Below are 20,245 nucleotides of genomic sequence, written 5' to 3' on the forward strand. Positions count from 1 at the left end.
AAGCCACCTATCATTTGCCCGAGGAGGGAATCTGCAGTATTAGTGTCTTTCCTAAGAAGGGAGCTAAGATACGGTAGCTTGACTCCCTAGCCAAGTGGCCAGAACCCCAAATCTATACTAGGAAGCCTGCTCCTCCCCATCCTCTGAAACCATTACCACCTGCCTACATTTAAGTTTTGCACAAAGCCATGACTCGCAAGCTCGGAGATTGTATATAATACGACAAACCACATACGATGCAGGACGGGACTGAAAATGTTAACACTTCAATAATTGGCCAGCAGAAGAATTGATATGGGTTCTGGAGTTGGAAAAATGAAGGAACTGACCCTGGGTCTTCGGTGCTCAGGATGGGAGGTCCGTTGGTGTTTCTGTGCTTTTGGGGCAGTGTCAACAGAGCTTGTAGTGAGTGCTTTGCTCCCAATGATCCGCTGGGCTGGTCTCTACCGAGCAAGAACTAAGTTAGCTACTGTATTATCCTGTCTGACTTGGCTGCATTCAGCCTCTGTACCTTTCCTCCACCTGGCTTTTCTAGCGTAACTCTTCCTATTCCATTTACCCACTGACTTTTAAAAATTCTTTGGGTTGAGGGCCACCTGGGCTGGCTCCACTGGTGAAGTGTGCAACTCTTGATCTCGGGGTTGTGACATTGAGCCCCGCATTAGGTGTAAAGATTGCTTAAAAAACGAAATCTAGAATAAATAAATAAATAAAAATCTGTTGGTCGAAAGTTTTGTGATTTAAAAACATCACACAAAATACCAGGGAAGCTGACTTTTTAGACTTTTTGTCCTTTTCAGAAATTTACCTCTTGCCCTACTAAAAAGTGAAAGGTGTCCTTTCTTCTCCTCTGTCTATACCGCTGATTTCATACCATGGTTTGTGCTGGGGGAAGCTAAGGTTTTTATTATTTTTTATAAATTTTTTAATGTTTATTTTTGAGAAAGAGTGCACGTGCACGCGTGCACACACACACACACACACACACACACACACGTGAGAGCAGGGGAGGGCAGAGAGGGAGACACAGAATCCGAAGCAAGCTCCAGGCTCTGAGCTGTCAGCACAGAGCCCGACCCTGGGCTCAAACACAGGAGCCATGATATCATGACCTGAGCATAAGCAGCCGGACCCTTAACCTACTGAGCCACCCAGGCACTCTTAAAGAAATTTTTTTTTTTTTTTTTTTTTTTTTTTTTAGAGAGAGAGAGAGCGTGCAAGCAGGGGAGAAGGGCAGAGGGAGCACTCAGCACAGAGTCCCACATGGGGCTCGATTCGGTGACCCTGGGATCATAATCTGAGCTGAAATCAAGAGTTTGATGCTCAACTGACTGAGCCACCCAGGTGCCCCAAAGCTAAGATTTTCACTAAAAAAAAAAAAAAAAAAAAAAAAATCCAAGGTAACTGTTGGATTTTAGCTCCTACATCACTTTGTCATTTTGTTCTCATAGTACATCGTCCTGAGTCTCTCTGTTCTCTGGAGAGCAAGGTCACCTTAACCTGAGCATATTGATTCCAACAGGGTCTTAGTCAATCATAGACATGATAGTCTCAGTTCTGCATGAAGCAAGTAAGAGCCATGTCTGCTAATAAAAATTAAAAAAATAAAAAACTCCGCTCATCTAACTTTTTAGCCACGAGTTTTCATTTAAAGAAAAAGAAAGGTTGCATGTTTATGTAGCCAAGTGAATATAAGGCTTAGAAGTTAATTGTTGATTCAAGCAGGGCTTTTAGAGACGTTTTAAGCAGGGACAGTTCCCTACTTGTCTTCAATTCATACTCCTGTCGCAGGATTTTTTCCCTCAATACCCGGGATTCGTTGTCTCACCACTTGGAAGAATGAAGAGGTGGAGGCAGAATGAGCAGCAGGCAGAAGTTTATTAGAGTGGAAAATCAGAGAGTAAGAATAGTATGGAAGCTCTCTTTCCAGAGAGGGGGCATTTCAAAGTGTGAATGCCTGCGACGATAGACAAGGGTCCTTGTTTTGTAGGGTTCTGGTTGCCACTCGTTCCCTCTCAGGTCACACCCTTACTGGCTCAATAAGCTCTAGGTGCTGGGTTGTCCATTCCCGATGGCCACCACTGCACTGTATGAGGGGTGGTCTATGGCCATATCATTCCTTGTGGGTCATATGTTTTATGACTACTTATTTTAGTTAGATCTTTTATCAAATTCCTGAGGGAATCCTGAGGGGGGTGGGTGGTGTCTCTGACGTTCTTTTTTTTTTTAATTTTTTTATTTTTTAATGTTTATTTATTTCTGGGAGAGAGACAGAGCATGAGCAGGGGAAGAACAGAGAGAGGGGGAGACACAGAATTGGAAGCAGGTTCCAGGCTCTGAGCTGTCAGCACAGAGTCCGACGCGGGGCTTGAACTCACACACCGCGAGATCATGACCTGAACCAAAGTCGGGCGCCTAACCGACTGGGCCACCCAGGCGCCCTGGTGTCAGTTATAGTCTTAAGAGGAACTTTAGGCCCAGGGGAGTTTGCTGTGGTCAGACACTCACAGTGGTGTTCCAAAATATGTGCTTCTCCACCCCCCACCCCCCACCGGCCCCAGCCCCCCAGGGACCTCAGGTCCTATCCTTTCCCTCTCTGCCTACTGAATCCTGTCTTTTCCTATCATACTCCAAAGTAAGAATCAATCATTTATTCAGTCATTCAGATTACATGGATTTATTTAGCACCTACCGTATGCCTTGGTAGACACTGGGTTACAATACTGAAGAAGATGTCCAAGTCCCTGCCTTCATGGGGCTTACAATGCAGCCATTCCATGATTTAAAACAAACAAAAAATTTTTTTTAAGCAGAGAGCACTATTAGCTACTTGCCAGGTTCAAGTCTGTTTAGCACATATGATCTCATTTAACTTAATCCTTGTAACCAGGATGACTAGTCCTATTTTGCAAAAAAGAAAGGAACAACATACAGCATGTGCACCTACACACACACAGCGAGAAAAATGCAGAAGTTCACCCATCTTGCAGTTTGAAATGAGGCACTGTGATGTCAGTACCTGGGCTGTTAACTGCTAGCTATGTTCCCTTCATAAATAATTTGAAGTTATAATACGTGCTATGTGGGAAATTAGGAGAATGTGGGAAGAAAATTGTTCCAGACAGAACGAATTATGCCAGGGCCCTAATTAATGCTGGAACAAGCCTGGCACTGTTGAACGTTCTAAAAGTTCAAAAAGCAATTTAGGTTAAATTGAATAAACCCTGGATTCCCACTATACACATACTCTGTCATGAAGGAGGTGGTTGAAGAGATAAATGTGTAAAGAGGCAATTTGACATAGATCATGATAGAAGCAGAGCGTTCTAGATGAACATAAAGGAGGAGCCACTGGCCACAATTAGTTGGAGGAGGGGGAAAGGCCAAGGGCAGCTCCCTATAAGAAGTCACAGCTGATCTGACTGTTGATAGAAGGCACTGCCCTGAGGATCTCCCAAGAGCACAGACGCAAAGGCTGCAATATTGTGGGAAATGGTAAAGTAAGCAGCTAGCACAGGCGGAGCTCAAAACGTAAGCACGCAGAGGTTGCAGGACCAGAACGTGAAAAAGGTCTTGTGTACCATGCTAGGGAGCTCAGATCCTTTTCTATGATGTCATGGAGTTTCTGGAAGGATGTTAGGAGTGAAAGGGACATATATGCATCTCAGATGATCACTCCGACCCCGCGCAGCGCCGCACTGATTTAAAGCAGACTCGAATGGAAGCAAGGTCAGTTGAACAATTTCAAGCTATACAATAAGGGCTTAAACTATAGCCATGGGTAGTTGGAATATCACGATGGGCATAATAAAAATGTAGCGGGTAAATTTGGCACCATGTCCGGAATCAGAGTGAGGGTGGGGAAAAAAATCCGGGAGGGGCTGGAACGGAGGTGGTGCCTAAAGTAGGCTAGCCAATGACCTAGACCCCAAGTTTAGCTTTGCGTTTCAATCTGAGCCGAATTGGCTCCACCCCTTTTCTCTAGGATGCTCAGAGGTGCCGGAAACGCTTGGGGGTGGGTAGGCAGTTTGGGGATTATTTGAATTTCAGTCCAGGTGGGTAGCGTGGCCGCTAGAACTCTGGAGCTTTCCTCCTGGTTCTAGGGATGGGCACATAGTTCATTTCCAAAGTCGGAGTGACCACCTCCCCCCCCCCCCCCCACACACACAATGGACACACAATGGAGACCTTTCCCCTCTATTTTTCAGACGAAGAAATTAGGACAGGGATGTTCTCATTCCCCTGCCAGACCTCTCTGGCACATCCTTTCTCCCTCTGCCCCTTTTCTTTGATACCGAACAGGAAAAACCCTCATCAAAACCACAGAGAGGGGCCTACGTCCATTTCCGTTCAAGGCAGTTGCACGATTACTGCGCGGGGCCCTGGCGCAGCAGAGCCCCTTCTAGAAAGCTGAGCTGCTCCATCTGTTCCATCAGGTCCTAACAAACCGTCCTCCTCCTCTCAAAAATGCGCTGGGAACGGGTCCACCAGGAATGTCAGAAGACAAACAGCCCACAGCAGCTGCAATTCATGTACTTCATTTGTGGTCTGTTTGCAAAAGGATTGAAATGTATGCGCACTGTTCTCCCGTCACACCTGGAACAAGGACTCAGACTCAGCTCTGGGTTTCCTAGAATTAAAACCACAACAAAGCAGGGCCTCGGCGGGCGGGGCTGTGGGAGGAGCAGAGGTGTCTGCCCTGCAGAGGGCGCCCCTGGGGGCTTAGCCTTCAAGAGCTGCGGGTGGGCATGACCGACAGCCTCGCTGAGCGAGCTGGGAGGCCGCTGCTCTCTCCCCAGTAGCTCTCTTCCGGGCTCGGTCCGGGGTCTGCATGGCCCTCGGAAATTAGCGAGAACTTGCCCGCCAGAAAAACATGAAGAAACCCCAGGAAATTAGCAAGGGAAAAAGAAAATGATGTGGTTTTGGACTGATGGGCGGTGGTCTGGTGCCGATGGCCAGGAAAGAACTCCTGAGAGGTCTTTGGGGCGAGAAGGTGGTTTTATTAAAGCACGGGGACAGGACCCGTGGAGTCGGGGGAGGTAAAGGCCAAAGGGAGGTTCCCAAAACGACTTTCATATGCTAAAGAGGACTGCGGAGGCCTTGTTATTGTTGGACTAAAGTTATCTTCCCTCCAGTGAGGCATTAACATTAAGACTGAGAGTTCCTGGAGGAATGTTTTACTCTGCCTGTCTCAAGTATTTGTCAGTGGGCTGCAGGTTCTAAAGAAACTTAATTTTATTTACCATTTTTTTCTTGCCTTTGTTCCCCGCGGCACTCTGGAGGGGAGGGTGATGTTGGGGCTCCGGGAAACTGAGTCTTTGGGTTTCTGGAGGTTAGGCTATTGATAAGATTGCTTTTTTCTTGTAATTTACTAAGACTTTTGTAAAGTGATGGGAGACTCCTATCCTGGCTAACTGTGATCTCTATCAGTCAACCATTGGTTTTTCTCTTTCCTTTGTTCTTGGGCTGCCTGGAGTGCCTGAGGAATGTCACACAGGTCCCACCTGGGGCGGGGGAAGGGGGTTGCGGGGTGTCAGCTGGCCTTAGGCTCCCTCATCAAAAAGAGGAGAGCTTGACTACCTCTCAGGGAAAGCCGAGGGACTCTGAGATAATGCAACAAAAGCAGAAGGCAGCTAATGAGAAGACGTCTGTGCAGACCAGAGAAAAATGATGACTATTTGGAAACCTGCCCGCTGCTGCCAAACAAAATAAGCTCTATGATCAAAATTTGGTGGCGTGAACAGTCGTATGTTATAACATATCCTTATAAAACTATTTTAAACTAAAAAAAAAAAAAAATCACACAACAAAACAAAGAGACACAAGTATCTAAGATTAAGTGTGTGTCTGAAAAAATGGAGACAAACTGCAAGGCTGTAACTGATCCCCAACCTGTGTCATAAATGAGTGTAAAATGCTTATATTAGGTCATGGTTATTTAATTATAGTCAGATTATTATGGAGTTGTATAATGTCTGCTTTCCAAAGATGTTAACTACTTACCTTGGTTGTCTCCCCACCTCTTTTTTCTTTCATTAATTAATGGGACGGGGCGGGGGGAGGGGGCGCTCCTGGCTGGCTTAGTCGGTAGAGCATGTGACTCTTGATCTTGGGGTTGTGAGTTCAAGTCCCATGTTGGGTGTAGAGATTACTTAAAAATAAAATCTTCTAAAATAATAATAATAATAATAATAATAATAATGGGGCAGGATTTGGGGGAAAGGAGAGAAAAGTTCTCAGGAGTCAGCCCTACCTGAATGTACTAAGTGCTATGATGGAGATTTGCTCAAAGGGCTGAGGCTTGCTGGAGGAAGTCAGTGATTCTACACAGGGAGCCAGGAAAGGCTAGAATACACAGAAGCTGGCCCTTGAGCTTGATCTTGAGGCCTGTAGGTGTCGTGTAGGCAAAAATAAAAGAGAAGCATTTCAAAAGAAGAAGACTGCGTGATCTGAGACAAAGACACATCTGAGGGTGTTGTTCCAGAATCAAGGGACATCGAATTTGGGGACTAGGCTCTTCAGAGAGGTGAGGACAGGGACCAAAGATGAGGTGGCTGTACTGGCCTTAGGTGCCACATTCAGAGGGCTAAGCTTTGGTCCATAGGGCACACAGGTGATGGAAAACAAATGGAGGCTTTCAGCTAGGGAAGCTTTAATATACAAATGTATGGAATGACTAATGTTGTTTGGGTACTGGGCTGGACAATTTTGGAAACCTTAGGGGCTTTCGTAAACCCAGAATCAGACTAATGAAAGTAATTGTGAGCGCTTATTCTCTCATTGCCACAAAAGCCCAGTGAAGTAGCTTATTCCTGTTTTACAATTGAGGAACTAAAGGTTTGGAAAGGTTGATTAACTGACCCCCATCACATAGCTCTAAGTGGCGGGGCTCCCATTTGAATGTAAACCGGTGGAATTTCCAGCCAGCTCACTCTCAATCACTGTGCCCTGGTGCAGCCCTGGGGCTAAGGTTTTCAAAATCAAGGCCCTGTAGTGGATTCTAAGTGAGCAGACTTTTTTTTTTTTTTTTTTTTTTTTTTTTTACCACCGACTGGAAAAGCTATTTCATGAAACTTACGCTTCGGTTGTATGTACCTGCTATGTGTAAAGGTCCACCAACTTCCCAAAGCCCACAAAACCCCAAAATTCATAAAAATTACCCAGCTCTTGGGGTGCCTGGCTGGCTCAGTTGGTTAAGCATCTGACTCTCAATTTCGGCTCATGATCTCACGAGTTGGAGACCGCTTCGGGCTCCACGCTGACAGCACCTGGGATTCTGTCTCTCCCTGCTCCTCCCCTGCTGGTGCTTGAGCTCCTGCACTCTCTCCCTACCCACCCCCCTCTCAAAAATAAATAAAAAGAAAAGAAAAAAAATTAGCCAGCGCTTTACCGGTTTCTAGGTTTAGAATCTCTTCATTCTTCCTAGGAAGTACAAACTAACTTCCTCGTAGTGATTATGCACCTATGAGGTAATATGAAGAAGTCAGAAAGAAAGTGACATTAATTGAGCACCTGTTAGGCATTCCCATCTTACTCCAAACATCAGCCCCCAACTTTCAGTCTTAGGAGATAAGATCTCAGCCTTCCAGGTTTTTTCCTGTCACTAACTTATTTCCTCCTCTTGCTATTGTCTCAGCGATTTGGCATTTCTATGGTCACTCCTTCCACTAGCCCCCAAGAAACCTATCCTTTCTTTTTTTAAAAAAATATGATTCTCTTTTTTTTTTATTTATTAAAAAAAATCTTTTTATATTTACTTTTGAGAGAGATAAACATAGCGTGAGCAGGGGAGGGGCAGAGAGAGAGGAGACACAGAGTCTGAGGCAGGCTCCAGGCTCTGAGCTGTCAGCACAGAGCCCAATGTGGGGCTTGAACTCATAAACGGTGAGATCATGACCTGAGCCAAAGTCGGGCACTTAACCGGTTGAGCCACCCAAGTGCCCCAATGTTTATTTATTTTTGAGAGAGAGAGGAGAAAGAGAGAGAGAGAGAGAGACAGGGTGCAAGAGGGGGAGGGGCAGAGAGAGAGAGAGAGAGAGAGAGAGAGAGAAACCAAATACGAAGCAGTCTCCAGGCTCTCAGCACAGAGCCCAACGCGGGGCTCGAACTCCTGAACGGTGAGATCGTGACCTGAGCCAAAATCGGATGCTTAACCAACTGAGCCACCAAGATGCCCCAATGAGCTGCAAGTTGTAAGGAAATTTAATTTTATCTATATTTCTTTTGCCTTTCTTCTCCACATTACTGGCTGTAGCCTGGCACACAAGGTTGGTCACATTTTAAGGGATAAGAATAGGAAAGAAACCTCTGCCTGGCTCTAAGAACTCCTTCCTGGGATCCCCAGTCTCCATGGGAATGCAGTAATGAGTTAGTGAACACAGGAGGGCCCACAAAAACAGCCCCACTTGAGTAGGACCAGGCTGCAGCCGCCCCATTTTAGATTGGGATATATGTACCCACTTCGTTGAAGGCCTTCTCTAAGTATTTATGAAACAAAAGAACGGCCTTAAGTCTAAGCAGTTTGTCTCAGAGACTCACTTCCTTAATCTCCTTAATCTCGTGAACGTTTCACTGCCGAGGTTTTCTCTTTAATGAGAGGAGTTAATACTTGTAAAGTATTTAGGACAGTGCCTAGCACAAAATAAATACCACATACGCGTTTGTTAAATAAAAACACAACCCCCTGGCCGAACGTATTGCGTCGTGTTGATGGATTTTCGTTTCTAGGCCTGATGCATATTTTCCTAACTCCGGGGCCGAGTGCTGAATTTGTCACAGTGTAGTCACTGAATGGTCAGTGAGCAAAGGAACGAGGTCCTTCCACAGACATCTGCTCTTAAAATTAGTACTATAAGCTTGTGGAGCTAAGAATTGTTTTTGTAGTTTTCTTTTAATGCATGAAGAAAATTAGACCTTAATTCTTCTCCAGAAAACTTGGGCTTCAAACCTTCTTTTTATTTTATTTATTCATTCATTCATTCATTTTTTAAGGTTTATTCAGAGAGAGAGAAACAGAGGGTGGCATGGGGAGGGGCAGAGAGAGAGGGAGACACAGAATCTGAAGCAGGCGCCAGGCTCTGAGCGGTCAGCACAGAACCCGACATGGGGCTCGAACTCATGGACTGTGCAGGGCTTCATACCTTTTAGACTTTAAAAGGTATGAAGCCCCTTGCCCAAGACAGATTTCAGAGCTAGGATCTAAACCCCAAATTCCTGAAGCTAAATCCCTTTCTCTCCCTCTGTCGCCTCCCCCCGTAATTTACAGCTCCCTGTTGAAAAGAACGCAGAACTTCAAGGTAAAACTTTTGTCCGGAAGTAAACACTGCACATTTGATTGAAGTCATGCATTTCCTGTACTTTCCAGAATATTCCCCTGCGTGAAGATGAAGTTCAGGAGTGACCTCCCTGTGGTGTCTGTGGGAGGCTGTGGGCAGGTGTTCAGGCTGGGGTAGGGAGAGGTCTTCTATTTGTATGATAATGAGTGTAATGAAGCCCTTCGAGGCTGCTCCCCCCGCCCCTACTCCCCTACTGCCTCCTGCCTCAGCAGGTGGTTTCAGGATTCAACTCACTGAGTCTCTAGGAAAGAGAGGGTTGGAGGGAGAGGCGGTCTCATCCAGGGGTGAGGCTGGAAACGGTGAGCAAAGGCTGGACTTGAATAGTCAGCGAAAAAAGATCCGAGATGGCATTATCAATTTTACTCTGAGGTTGGTATTTTAAGTTTGTTTGTTTATTTATTTATTTTTAAATGTTTATTTTTGAGAGAGAGAAAGTGTGAATGAGAGAGGGGCAGAGAAGAAGACAGAAGGAATCCCAAGCGGGCTCCGCGCTGTCAGCACAGAGCCCGACAATGGGGTTCCATCCCACAAACCTCAAGATCATGACCGGAGCCAAAATCAAGAGTCGGACGCTTAACCAACTGAGCCACCCAGGCGCCCCCCCCACCCCGTGGTATTTTAATGAGTTTTAACCTTTGTGTTTAGATATCCACCATTTGGATAGCCTCCTTATGCCTTCTTTTCTTAATCTGTAGACTCGTGCCCTCCAGGATCTTATCCAGTCTCACGGCCTTAAATAGTATCCACAAGCTTAGAATTCCCAAATGTATATCTCCAGGACTACCCCACCCCGAATATCTGACTCATTTTTATGCAACTGCTTACTTACTCTATGCCTCCTCTGGGAGTCTAACAAGTATCTGAAACCAAACTCCTGATTCCCCTCACTGTGCACACTCTGACCCCAAACCTCCTCTCCCTGGCTTTCTTCTCTTCGTTAGTAGCTGTTCTCTCTTTTCAGAGGCTCATGCCAAACACCTGAGCGTGGCCCTGGACGCCTCTCTTTTTCTCATACCACAAATATACATTTAAATAAGGTGGTCACGGGACGCCTGGGTGGCTAAGTCGGTTAAGCATCCGACTTCGGCTCAGGTTATGATCTCGCGGTTCGTGAGTTCGAGCCCCGCGTCGGGCTCTGTGCTGACAGCTCGGAGCCTGGAGCCTGCTTCGGATTCTGTGTGTGTGTCTCTCTCTGCCCCTCCCCCGCTCATGCTCTGTCTCTCTCTGTCTCAAAAATAAAATAAACATTAAAAAAATGCTTAAAGAGGGGGGTTAGTTTATTGGGAGATCCAGTTGGTTTCATCTTCAAAGTACACTTTGAATCTGATCACTTCTTGTCTCTTCCACTGTTACCACCGTAGAGGCTGTGCATCTATTGCCTGGATCTTTACTAGAATAGCCTTTTTACTGGTTTTCCTGTTTCCACTCTCGGCCTCCTACAGCCTATTCTCAAAATAAATCATATCATGATGCTATTCTGCTCAAGATCCTATAATAGCCCCCCACTTCCACAAAATGAAAGCCATCACCATCTTTACAATGGACCAGAGCCCCGCCCCCGCAGGATCTGGTCCCACTGCCTGACTTCGTCGTTTACAATTCCCCTGGCTTACTCCAGTTACCTGACCTCTCTGCTGGTCCTCAAGTATGTCAAGGCACTCTTCTGCCTTAGGGTCTCTGCACTGGCTTTTCCCTCCACTTAGAACTCTCTTTCTCCTAGAAAGCTCCAAGGTTAGTTCCACATCTCAAGTATTCACTGTCCTGTCTCCTTCCAATAAGGTCTACTTTGACCACCTTATTCAATTTGCAGAGTTGAACTGTGAAGCCACCTGCTGACAGAGGAGGCTGTCGGGGAGTAGGGGCAGGGCAGAGGGGAGCGGTCTTCAAGGAATCTAACCCTTCGAGGCTCCCCCCCCAGCCCAATAGGAACACTTGCCTCCACCTCCCACATACAAGGTCCCTCCCAGACATCATCTTCGTGCTTAGACTCCATATTTTCCAGAGATGAATTAGGGTCTAATTTTCCTCACGTATTAATTTCTGCAGAAGTAGAAATTAACTCGTGGAATGCCCGTAGCGATTTCCCTGTTTCCTACCCATCGCATAGCTGTGGTTCCTGTTTGTAGAAATGCAAATTAAGTTTGTCCGAAGGAGACTATGAATCTTAGTCCAATTCTCATTTGAACCTGTTGCAAAATCTTTCTGGTTCCATCATTTATTAGCAAGTGCAATAAAATCTTCGACATGGGCCTATTTCTATGTATATGAGGGTCATAATTTTCCCCTTGTTTTTAATATTTATTTTGGGAAGAGAGAGAGACAGAGTGTGAGCAGGGGTGGTGGAGGGGCAGAGAGAGGGAGACACAGAGCTGGAAGCGGGCTCCAGGCCGACGCGGAGTTCGAACTCATGAACTGCAAGATCATGACCTGAGCCAAAGGCCAGACGCTTAACCAACTGAGCCACCCAGGTGCCCTTTACCCTTTTCTTTTCTAAGTTGTCTTTTAAGACTGCAGGAGAGGGAAAAGAATATCTTTTCCCCTTTCTCTTCCTAGGATCTCCAGCTGGGGCACCAGAAATTGGACTGACAAAAGATTTTTGTTGGTTTGTTGTCTCTCTTTAAAAAGTGTAAAATGTTTTAACTGAGATGCAATTGACACATACCCTTATATTTCAGATGTACAACCCTTATATTTCAAGGGACAGATTAATGGGAAACTGACAAACAAGTTTATAACTTCTGTGTACCATTTATGTAGCGTGCAGCAAATACCCACAGATGAGCAACCTCAAGGGGTGGCTAGAATTCGGCTGTCTGCCTAGCTTAGTGGGGGAAAGGGAAGAGGAGAGAGGGCAGTTAGGGAAAAGCAAATGACTTCTGAGGAAAAGAAATGGGCCCTCAGAAGAACAGATGGGAGATCTGCTAGTCTGTGACCTTGTCTGTCTGGGTGGGGGGTGTGGTGCCAGATTTCTGGTCTCCTCGAAGAGATTAGAGTTGCTCTCAGGAGGGGATTTAGGACAAATTCTTTTGAGAGGCTCTGCTTTTAGGTCTGATAAGGAACTTCAGGAACTCAAACGCCTTCAGCATTCGAAATGAATTCTTAGGCACGTGCAAAGTGGCGTATTTTGGCACGTCCCGGTCCTCAACACGTTCATAAAACAATGTTCTCTGAATTGGTATCCTCTCTAGCACAGGGCCAAGCACAGAGTCTGTTTTCAGGGACTGTGTATTCACGAAAGGACTGCCGAGTTGCAAAACAGCCTAGCCGAAGACCATTCAGGGCAACAGACACATAAAACCCGAATGCCCTCAACGCTCTCCTGGACGACACCCAGCCTTACAGGAAGGGGATCCAGCAACCTATGAGACCAAAGTCTTTCACGATTTCTCCTCACATAAAAATGCTGCAAAACAAAACAAAACACAAAAAAACGCTGCGGGTGAGAGCAAAGAGAAGAGACCATTAATCTGAGTGTCATTAACGGGGAATGTGTCACGCGAAGTTAACGTTGATTTTGGATTTAAGAGAATGATTGGGAATTCTTTATGTGGAGAGATGGAGAAGAGGGAGTTTCCGTGTGGGAAAATGCAGCGGGCAAAGGCATGGAGTACAAAGAAAGCATAACCTGTGTTAACGGAAGGGAGGTGATGTTACCTGACAGTATGCAGGTAGGGGAGGTGGCCAATAGGAGCTGAGATTGGGAAGGTAAAGCAGAGGTCACTGTGAGGACTCTAGACTGAATCCGGTCATCATTCAGAGGTGGCCGGGAGCCACTGAAGGCTTTTGAGCTGGAAAAGAGCCCCTGTGAGTTTTACATTGGTATTAACTTGGCGTCCAATTTACAATGTTACAGGCTGCAGAGGGCAGAAATACAGACGCAGCCACGCAGCTGGCAATATGAAACGGGGGCCCCAAACTGTGTTGGCACAGAGAGATGAGAACGATCACAACAGTAGTGCTGGTTGAAACGAGTGGGCGGAATTGAATACTAAACATGTCTTAAGTCTATTTATTTTTTATTTTTCTTTGAGAGAGAGAGAGAGACAGCGCGTGTGAGTGGGGGGGAGGCATAGAGGAGAGAGAGAAAGAGAGAGAGAGAGAATCCTAAGCACGTTCCACGCTCAGCGTGGAGCCCAACACAGGGCTCCATCCCATGACCCTGGGATCATGACCTGAGCTGAAATCAAGAGTCGGACGCTCAACCAACCGAACCACCCAGGCACCCCGAAAATGTCTCAAGTTTAGTATCGGTTGCAGGGTCTACCTTTACTTTTCTCTTACTTCCTTCTCCCCAATGTGTCGCCCACAAGAGTGTGAGGTCCTCAGGGTAGGCTCTGGTGTCTTATTCCTGCTTGTTGTCCGGCACCCGGCCCTGTACCCTGCCATGCGAACGCAGTACATGTTTGCTGATGAAAAAGAGTACGCAGAGAAAGGAGAAAACTCGTTTCTCAGAAAGGTGGCGAAGGTAACATGGATGCCACTGAAGGGTTTTGACATAATGGAGAGAGAACGGATGGACGTTTTCTTGGATGGCTTCACATCTTTTCAGGAAAGCATTTGATGCATTGTAGAGCATCCTGTGATGGAGGACGGGGTTCAGGGCTTGAGCGGAGCGAAACAATTTGAACAGCTGCAGCCAGAAATGTGCCTGGGAGACTCCCCTATGCCTGCAAGCCTGTTTTTAGTGCCTTCTGTGTATCTGGAATGCTCCCTGCAGCCCGCTTCGCCCTGCCTCTGTTATCTCTTATTTCATCTACTTATCTTTCAAAGCCTAACTCGAATGCTTCCAACTTTTCTGGGACATTCTCTCTGATACTATTTCAAGTTAATTAATCCTTTTTCTATGTTTATACTTCTCTCCTTGTTAATCCCATTAGATTTTAAATCACTTGAACACAGGAAGAGGGTTTTAGTCATCTGAATAGCCTCCCCCGGACCTGATGGGAAGCAGTCATTCCAAAAAAATGTTTGCTGGCATTTAAAATCAAATGAATTTAAGAATATGATTGATGAGTGGTAGGAAGGGCAAAGCTGAAGTTATATAGCTTGAAGTCTTGGACTAGATCAGTATGGTTTTTGTGACTAACAGGGGTGAGACAAAGGAGGAACAGAACCCAGGAAGGATTCAAGAACTATGGGCTGTGATGCAGGCAGATGAAACTTCACAAAAACTCTTTTTTTTTTTTTTTTTTTTTTGCTAGAGAGATCTAAACTTTGGTTTCCCTGCCTTGAAAAACAAAGGCATGATGGCTGACATGTATTTTATGGAAGGAAGGGATGTCATTTTTTTTCCACCCGACTTCCCTTTACTAATTGTCAGTGACACCCCCCACAAAGGAAAGCCAAACAATGAAGTCCTCAGTATTAGACTTGAATTTTAAGCATCGACTCCTACTCTTTAACTCCTCTGAACCCTTTGGCTGGCCTCTAAACTTTTGATTTTTTTTTTTAACGTTTATTTATTTTTGAGAGAGAGAGTGACCAGGGGTAGGACAGAGAGAAGCAGGGGGGACAGAGGATCCCAAGCAGGCTCCGTGCTGACAGCAGAGAGCCCAATGTGGGACTCGAACTCCCAAAACGTGAGATCATGACCTGAGCCGAAATCAAGAGTTGTACACTTAACCGACTGAGCCAACCAGGAACCCCTGGACTCTAAACTTTTGTAAGAACAAAACAGATTGATTTGATAGTGTCGCTTTTCCTCCTTCATTTCCAAACTCTCTAGAAAAGCAGTTAATGAGCAATGAAATGAGTGGAGACGGCCACAGGAAGTGGCTGAGAGATAAGTGGTATACCGGGACAACGAACTGAATGGCCTTAGACGGTGATGTTCAAATCCGAGTTCTGCTACTTGTCTGTGAAATGGAGATCATGAATACACTGTCCCCCTCTTACCCACGCGGGATGTGTTCCAAAACCCCCACTGGATGCCTGAAATCATGAATAATGCCAAATCCTATCTGCACTGTGTTTCTTCCTATACATACATAGCTGTGATAACATTTAATTGATAAGTAAGGCAGAGTAAGAAATTAACAATCATTAATAAAGTAACTAATAATAAAATGACTTAAAAGTTATACGACCATAGTTTTTCTCTCCCCCTCTCAAAATCTTATTGTCCCATACTCACCCTTCTTCTTGTGATGATGTGAGATGACAGAGTGCCTCTGTGATGAGACGGACAAGGAGAACGACACAGGCGTTGTGATACGGTGTTAGGCTACTATTGACCTTCTGACAATATGTCAGAAGGACAATCATCTGCTTCCAGACCTTGGGTAACTGACACCACGGAAAGTGAAACCACAGATAAGGCAGGAGGAGGACTACTTAACTTGCAAAAATCATGTGAGAAATAAGCTAGATGTAAAAGCACCCAGAACAAGGAGTGTTGTGTATTTTTTAAAAAAATGTTTTAATGTTTGTTTATTTTTGAGAGAGACACAGCACAAGTGAGGGAGGGGCAGAGAGAGAGAGAGAGAGAGAGTGTGTGTGTGTGTGTGTGTGTGTGTGTGTGTGTGTGAGTGGGAGAGGAGCAGAGAGAGAGAGAGACACACACGCAGAATCCGGAGCAGGCTCCAGGCTCTGAGCCGTCAGCACAGAGCCCGACACGGGGCTCAAACCCACGAACCGCGAGATCATGACCTGAGCCGAGGTCAGACCTTAACTGACTGAGCCACCCAGCTGCCCTGAGTGTTGTGTATTTTGAACAGCTCGCATGCAGTTCGTAGGAAATGCAAAAGTTAGAAAGTCTCCTTCCCATGCCATTCTGCCAGTTCTCCTCACGGCCAGCTCTTGATATATTTATTGTGCGTTAACTTCCTTCCTTGCCTTAGCTGTGTGGTCATGATTAAACAAGTAACTCAAGTTTAAAATTCCTTACCTATAAAATGAAATGGTTCTGGGGCACTTGGGTGGCTCAGTCGCTTGAGCGGCCAGCTTCGGCTCAGGTCCTATCTCACAGTTCGTGAGTTGGAGCCCTGCGTCGGCCTCTGTGCTGACGGCTCAGAGCCTGGAGCCTGCTTCAGATTCTGTGTCTCCCTCTCTCGCTGCCCCTCCCCCACTCCTGCTCTGTCTCCCTCCCTCTGTCTCAGAAAGAAAGAAACCTTAAAAAAAATTTTAAATGAAATGGTTCTGAGAATTTAGTGAAACAGTTGCTACTCTGTAATTAAAACGTGCACAAATATGAAGTGTTGCTATTTTGGGAAGGAGAAGAAAGGCCTAGAGAAACATATTGTGCTTTTAACTTCATTTAGAACAGAGGTCTTTCGGACCCTTAGAATCAGCCCCAGTCTTGGCTGCATTGTTCCGTTAGGAGTGTCCTCATCCCTCATCTTGACATCGGCAAGAGAGGAAGGCTGAGGGCCACATTGCTTGACCCTGCCTTGGTCTGTCCCACAGGTGATCACTTACTCCAGTCATCATGTCTACAGTAACTTGACTGAGGAACAGAAGGGCCGAGTGGCCTTTGCTTCCAATTTCCTGGCAGGAGATGCTTCCCTGCAGATTGAGCCCCTGAAGCCCAGTGATGAGGGCCGGTACACCTGCAAGGTGAAGAATTCAGGGCGCTATGTGTGGAGCCACGTCACCTTAAAAGTCTTAGGTAAGACAGCACCAAGGTAAACGCCTGTATCTTAGTAATAAGGGCTCTGTGAGGAATAGGGGTATGAAACTTTTCAATACCCTGCATCATGCATGCAGAGATCAGCTAGTCCAGTTTCCGGAAAGAAGTGTGCATGTTCTACAGTTTATGTTCTATATTTTAGACGTAATAAAAGGAGAAAGAAGAATCACAATTTTCCATGGTAGTGCATTACAAAATTTAAATCTCCTTTGACGTTGAAGTGGTGTTCTTGTATTTAACTTAAATCTCGCAGGTACGATTCAACTCCCTTTCTGGTTTCTGACAGCGAGAGCTGCTGAGTTCCATTTAATTGCTTCCGAGTTAACAGACTTCTGTCCCTGTTTCAGTATTAGTAAAATCACACTCAACTTTCCTAAAATTTCTTCTTTATTTTTTTTATTAAAAAAATTTTTTTAATGTTTATTTGAGAGAGAGAGAGACAGACAGACCACCAGCAGGGGAGGAGCAGAGAGAGAGGGAGACAGTATCCAAAACAGGCTCCAGCCTCTGAGCTGTCAGCACAGAGCCCGACACGGAGCTCGAAGTCAAAACCGTGAGATCATGACCTGAGCTGAAGCCAGACGCTCAACCGACTGAGCCACCCAGACACCCCTAAAATTTCTAATTAAAGAACAGTGTCCTCTTTGAGAAGTGATGAGGAGGTTTCTGAGGGAGCCTCTGGAAATTACAACAGCACCACTGGAAGCAGCCAGAATTTTGTGTGTCTGTGTGTGTGTGTGCGCGCGCACGCGCACACACACACACACACACACACACACAGGGGATGGAGGGGGCGTGTATTTCTGGGGGTGGTGTGTAAAGCATAGTTAGGTAGCAAAAGGCTACTGAATCCCCACCCAAAAGTTGACCAGATGATGGCCAGCTAGAGAAACAACTCAACAGGACATAGCTCTTCCACGGAGTCTGGCGTGTGGCCATCTTTGAAGCTTCTTTCTTTTTGCCAGTGAGACCATCAAAGCCCAAGTGTGAGTTGGAAGGAGAGCTGACGGAAGGAAGTGACCTGACTCTGCAGTGTGAGTCAGCCTCTGGCACAAAGCCCATCGTGTATGACTGGCAGCGAGTTCGGGAGAAGGAGGGAGAGGATGAGCATCTCCCTCCCAGGTCCAGGATTGGTAAGTCACCTTCCCATCGGTCTGCTGAGACCACAGAATGGTGCTCTAGCCATGAATCCTAAATCCGGTTTGTCAGCAACTCACCACGTGACCTTGAATGCACGGCCAAATCTCCCTGAGCTCCTACTTTTCATCCGTCAACTGGGACGGGAAAAGAGAAAAATCCATCCTTTCCCTCCTCAAATGGCACCTAAAAGTGGCAGGAGAAATGAGGAAGAAATATACTGCGTAGCCATTGTATCTAAATGATCGTGTTTGGTGTCCCTTACACGTTCAGTCCTTTGTAACTCTTGGCGGACGCACACGTTAAAAGAACGTTTGCCTTTTCCGTCTTCCAAGAAATCTACCACCTCCTCCTCACCAAATTGTGTTAGAGAATCTTAGGTCAATGATGCACTGAAGCAAACAATACAGAGACCCTGTCCCTCAGGGGATTACAGTTGTTCCTTCTGCTTGTGTAGACTACGATAACCCTGGACGCGTTCTGCTGCAGAATCTCACCATGTCCTCCTCTGGGCTCTACCAGTGCACAGCAGGCAATGAGGCCGGGAAGGAAAGCTGTGTGGTGCGAGTGACGGTACAGCGTAAGTATCCAAACGGGTTATTCCTGTGGTCGCGTCGTGGTTTGGCGTACAGCACCTTTCATCACAAGTTAAGAGTAAGGTCAAGGCCAAAATCTTTATTTCCGGGAGGACGTGGTGACCGTGAAAATAAATTCGGTAGTTGTAGTGACCATTCGACTGGTGTAGCTAACTGTATTTACAAGCGTGTGAATCTGTCAGCTCCCTAAAGAAATGTGTTATGTCCAGGAGGGGACCAGAGGGAGATTTCCTTTATAAATGTAAATTTCCCTTATAAAAGGGGAACTTGTACTTTGTTTTTAGAACTTTTCCTGTGTCTGCTGTTTCTCAAAAATAATCAGATTAAGGGGGCATCTGGCTGGCTCAGTTAGTAGAGCATAGGACTTGACTCTTGATCTCAGGGTTGTGAGTTCAAGCACCACGCTGGGTGTGGAGCCTACTTTAAAAAAATCAGCTTAGGGGCACCTGGGTGGCTCAGTCGGTTAAGTGTCCGACTTTGGCTCAGGTCATGGTCTTGTGGTTGGTGAGTTTGAGCCCCGCGACAGGCTCTGTGCTGAGCCTGGAGCCTGCTTCGGATTCTGTGTCTCCCTCTGCCTCTGCCCCTCCCCCACTTGTACTCTCTCTCTCTCTCTCAAAAATAAACATTAAGAAAAAAAATTAGGTTAAAACAGTCCTAATGGCAAAGAGGCATATTTTGGGGTGGCATATTCTGCCACCTTTCAATACCAAGAAGGACAGTCATACATCAAGGGTAAATGGGAAACTCCAAAAGATAGAAAGATCTGGAAATACCCATCCTGCCCAGGACTTATGGGTTTTGTTTGTTTGTTTAAGTAAACTCTACCCCCTATATGGGGCTCAAACTCACGACCCCAAGATCAAGAGTCCTCAAATCAAGAGTAAGCCAGCTAGGCGCCCCCAGGGCTTATGTTTTTAAGTTCATGCGTTCCCTAGCTTATGTTTGGTTTTACTTCTGCTTTTGTTTCTGAGAAAACAGATGTACAAAGCATCGGCATGATTGCAGGAGCAGTGACAGGCATGGTGGCTGGAGCCCTGCTGACATTCCTCCTGGTATGGCTGCTAATCCGAAGGAAAGACAAAGAGAGATATGAGGAAGAAGAGAGACCTAATGAAATTCGGTAAACCTCCCTCCAAAATCCCTTGTCCTAGGCTTCCTTTCCAGCTCTGTAGTGACCAGCGAACATAAATGTCCCATTTGCTCTTAACTGTGAATCTGTTAAAAGGATTATTCTGGTAGGCAAGGAGTTCCAGCCTAGGGACAGAAAGTCTGGTTTCCCTTGCCTTTATTGTGAAACTGTCTATCCTCAACTGGTAATTAAAAGATCAACTTTAGGGGCGCCTGGGTGGCACAGTCGGTTAAGCGTCCGACTTCAGCCAGGTCACGTTCTCGCGGTCCGTGAGTTCGAGCCCCGCGTCAGGCTCTGGGCTGATGGCTCGGAGCCTGGAGCCTGTTTCCGATTCTGTGTCTCCCTCTCTCTCTGCCCCTCCCCCGTTCATGCTCTGTCTCTCTCTGTCCCAAAAAAAAAAAAAAAAAAAAAAAAAAAAAAC

General features: G+C 46.0%; 1 protein-coding gene across 1 annotated transcript in view; it reads left to right on the forward strand.

Moving 5' to 3' along the window:
• The window catches only part of CLMP (CXADR like membrane protein), a 98,497-nt gene that overhangs the window by 74,901 nt on the left and 3,351 nt on the right, over positions 1–20,245 (forward strand). Inside the window, 4 exon segments of the mRNA XM_049611569.1 lie at positions 16,740–16,941; positions 17,928–18,095; positions 18,557–18,679; positions 19,674–19,815. Coding sequence (XP_049467526.1) covers positions 16,740–16,941; positions 17,928–18,095; positions 18,557–18,679; positions 19,674–19,815 — 635 coding nt within the window.

Source organism: Panthera uncia, chromosome D1 (genome assembly GCF_023721935.1).
Source record: "Panthera uncia isolate 11264 chromosome D1, Puncia_PCG_1.0, whole genome shotgun sequence".
NCBI lineage: Eukaryota > Metazoa > Chordata > Mammalia > Carnivora > Felidae > Panthera > Panthera uncia.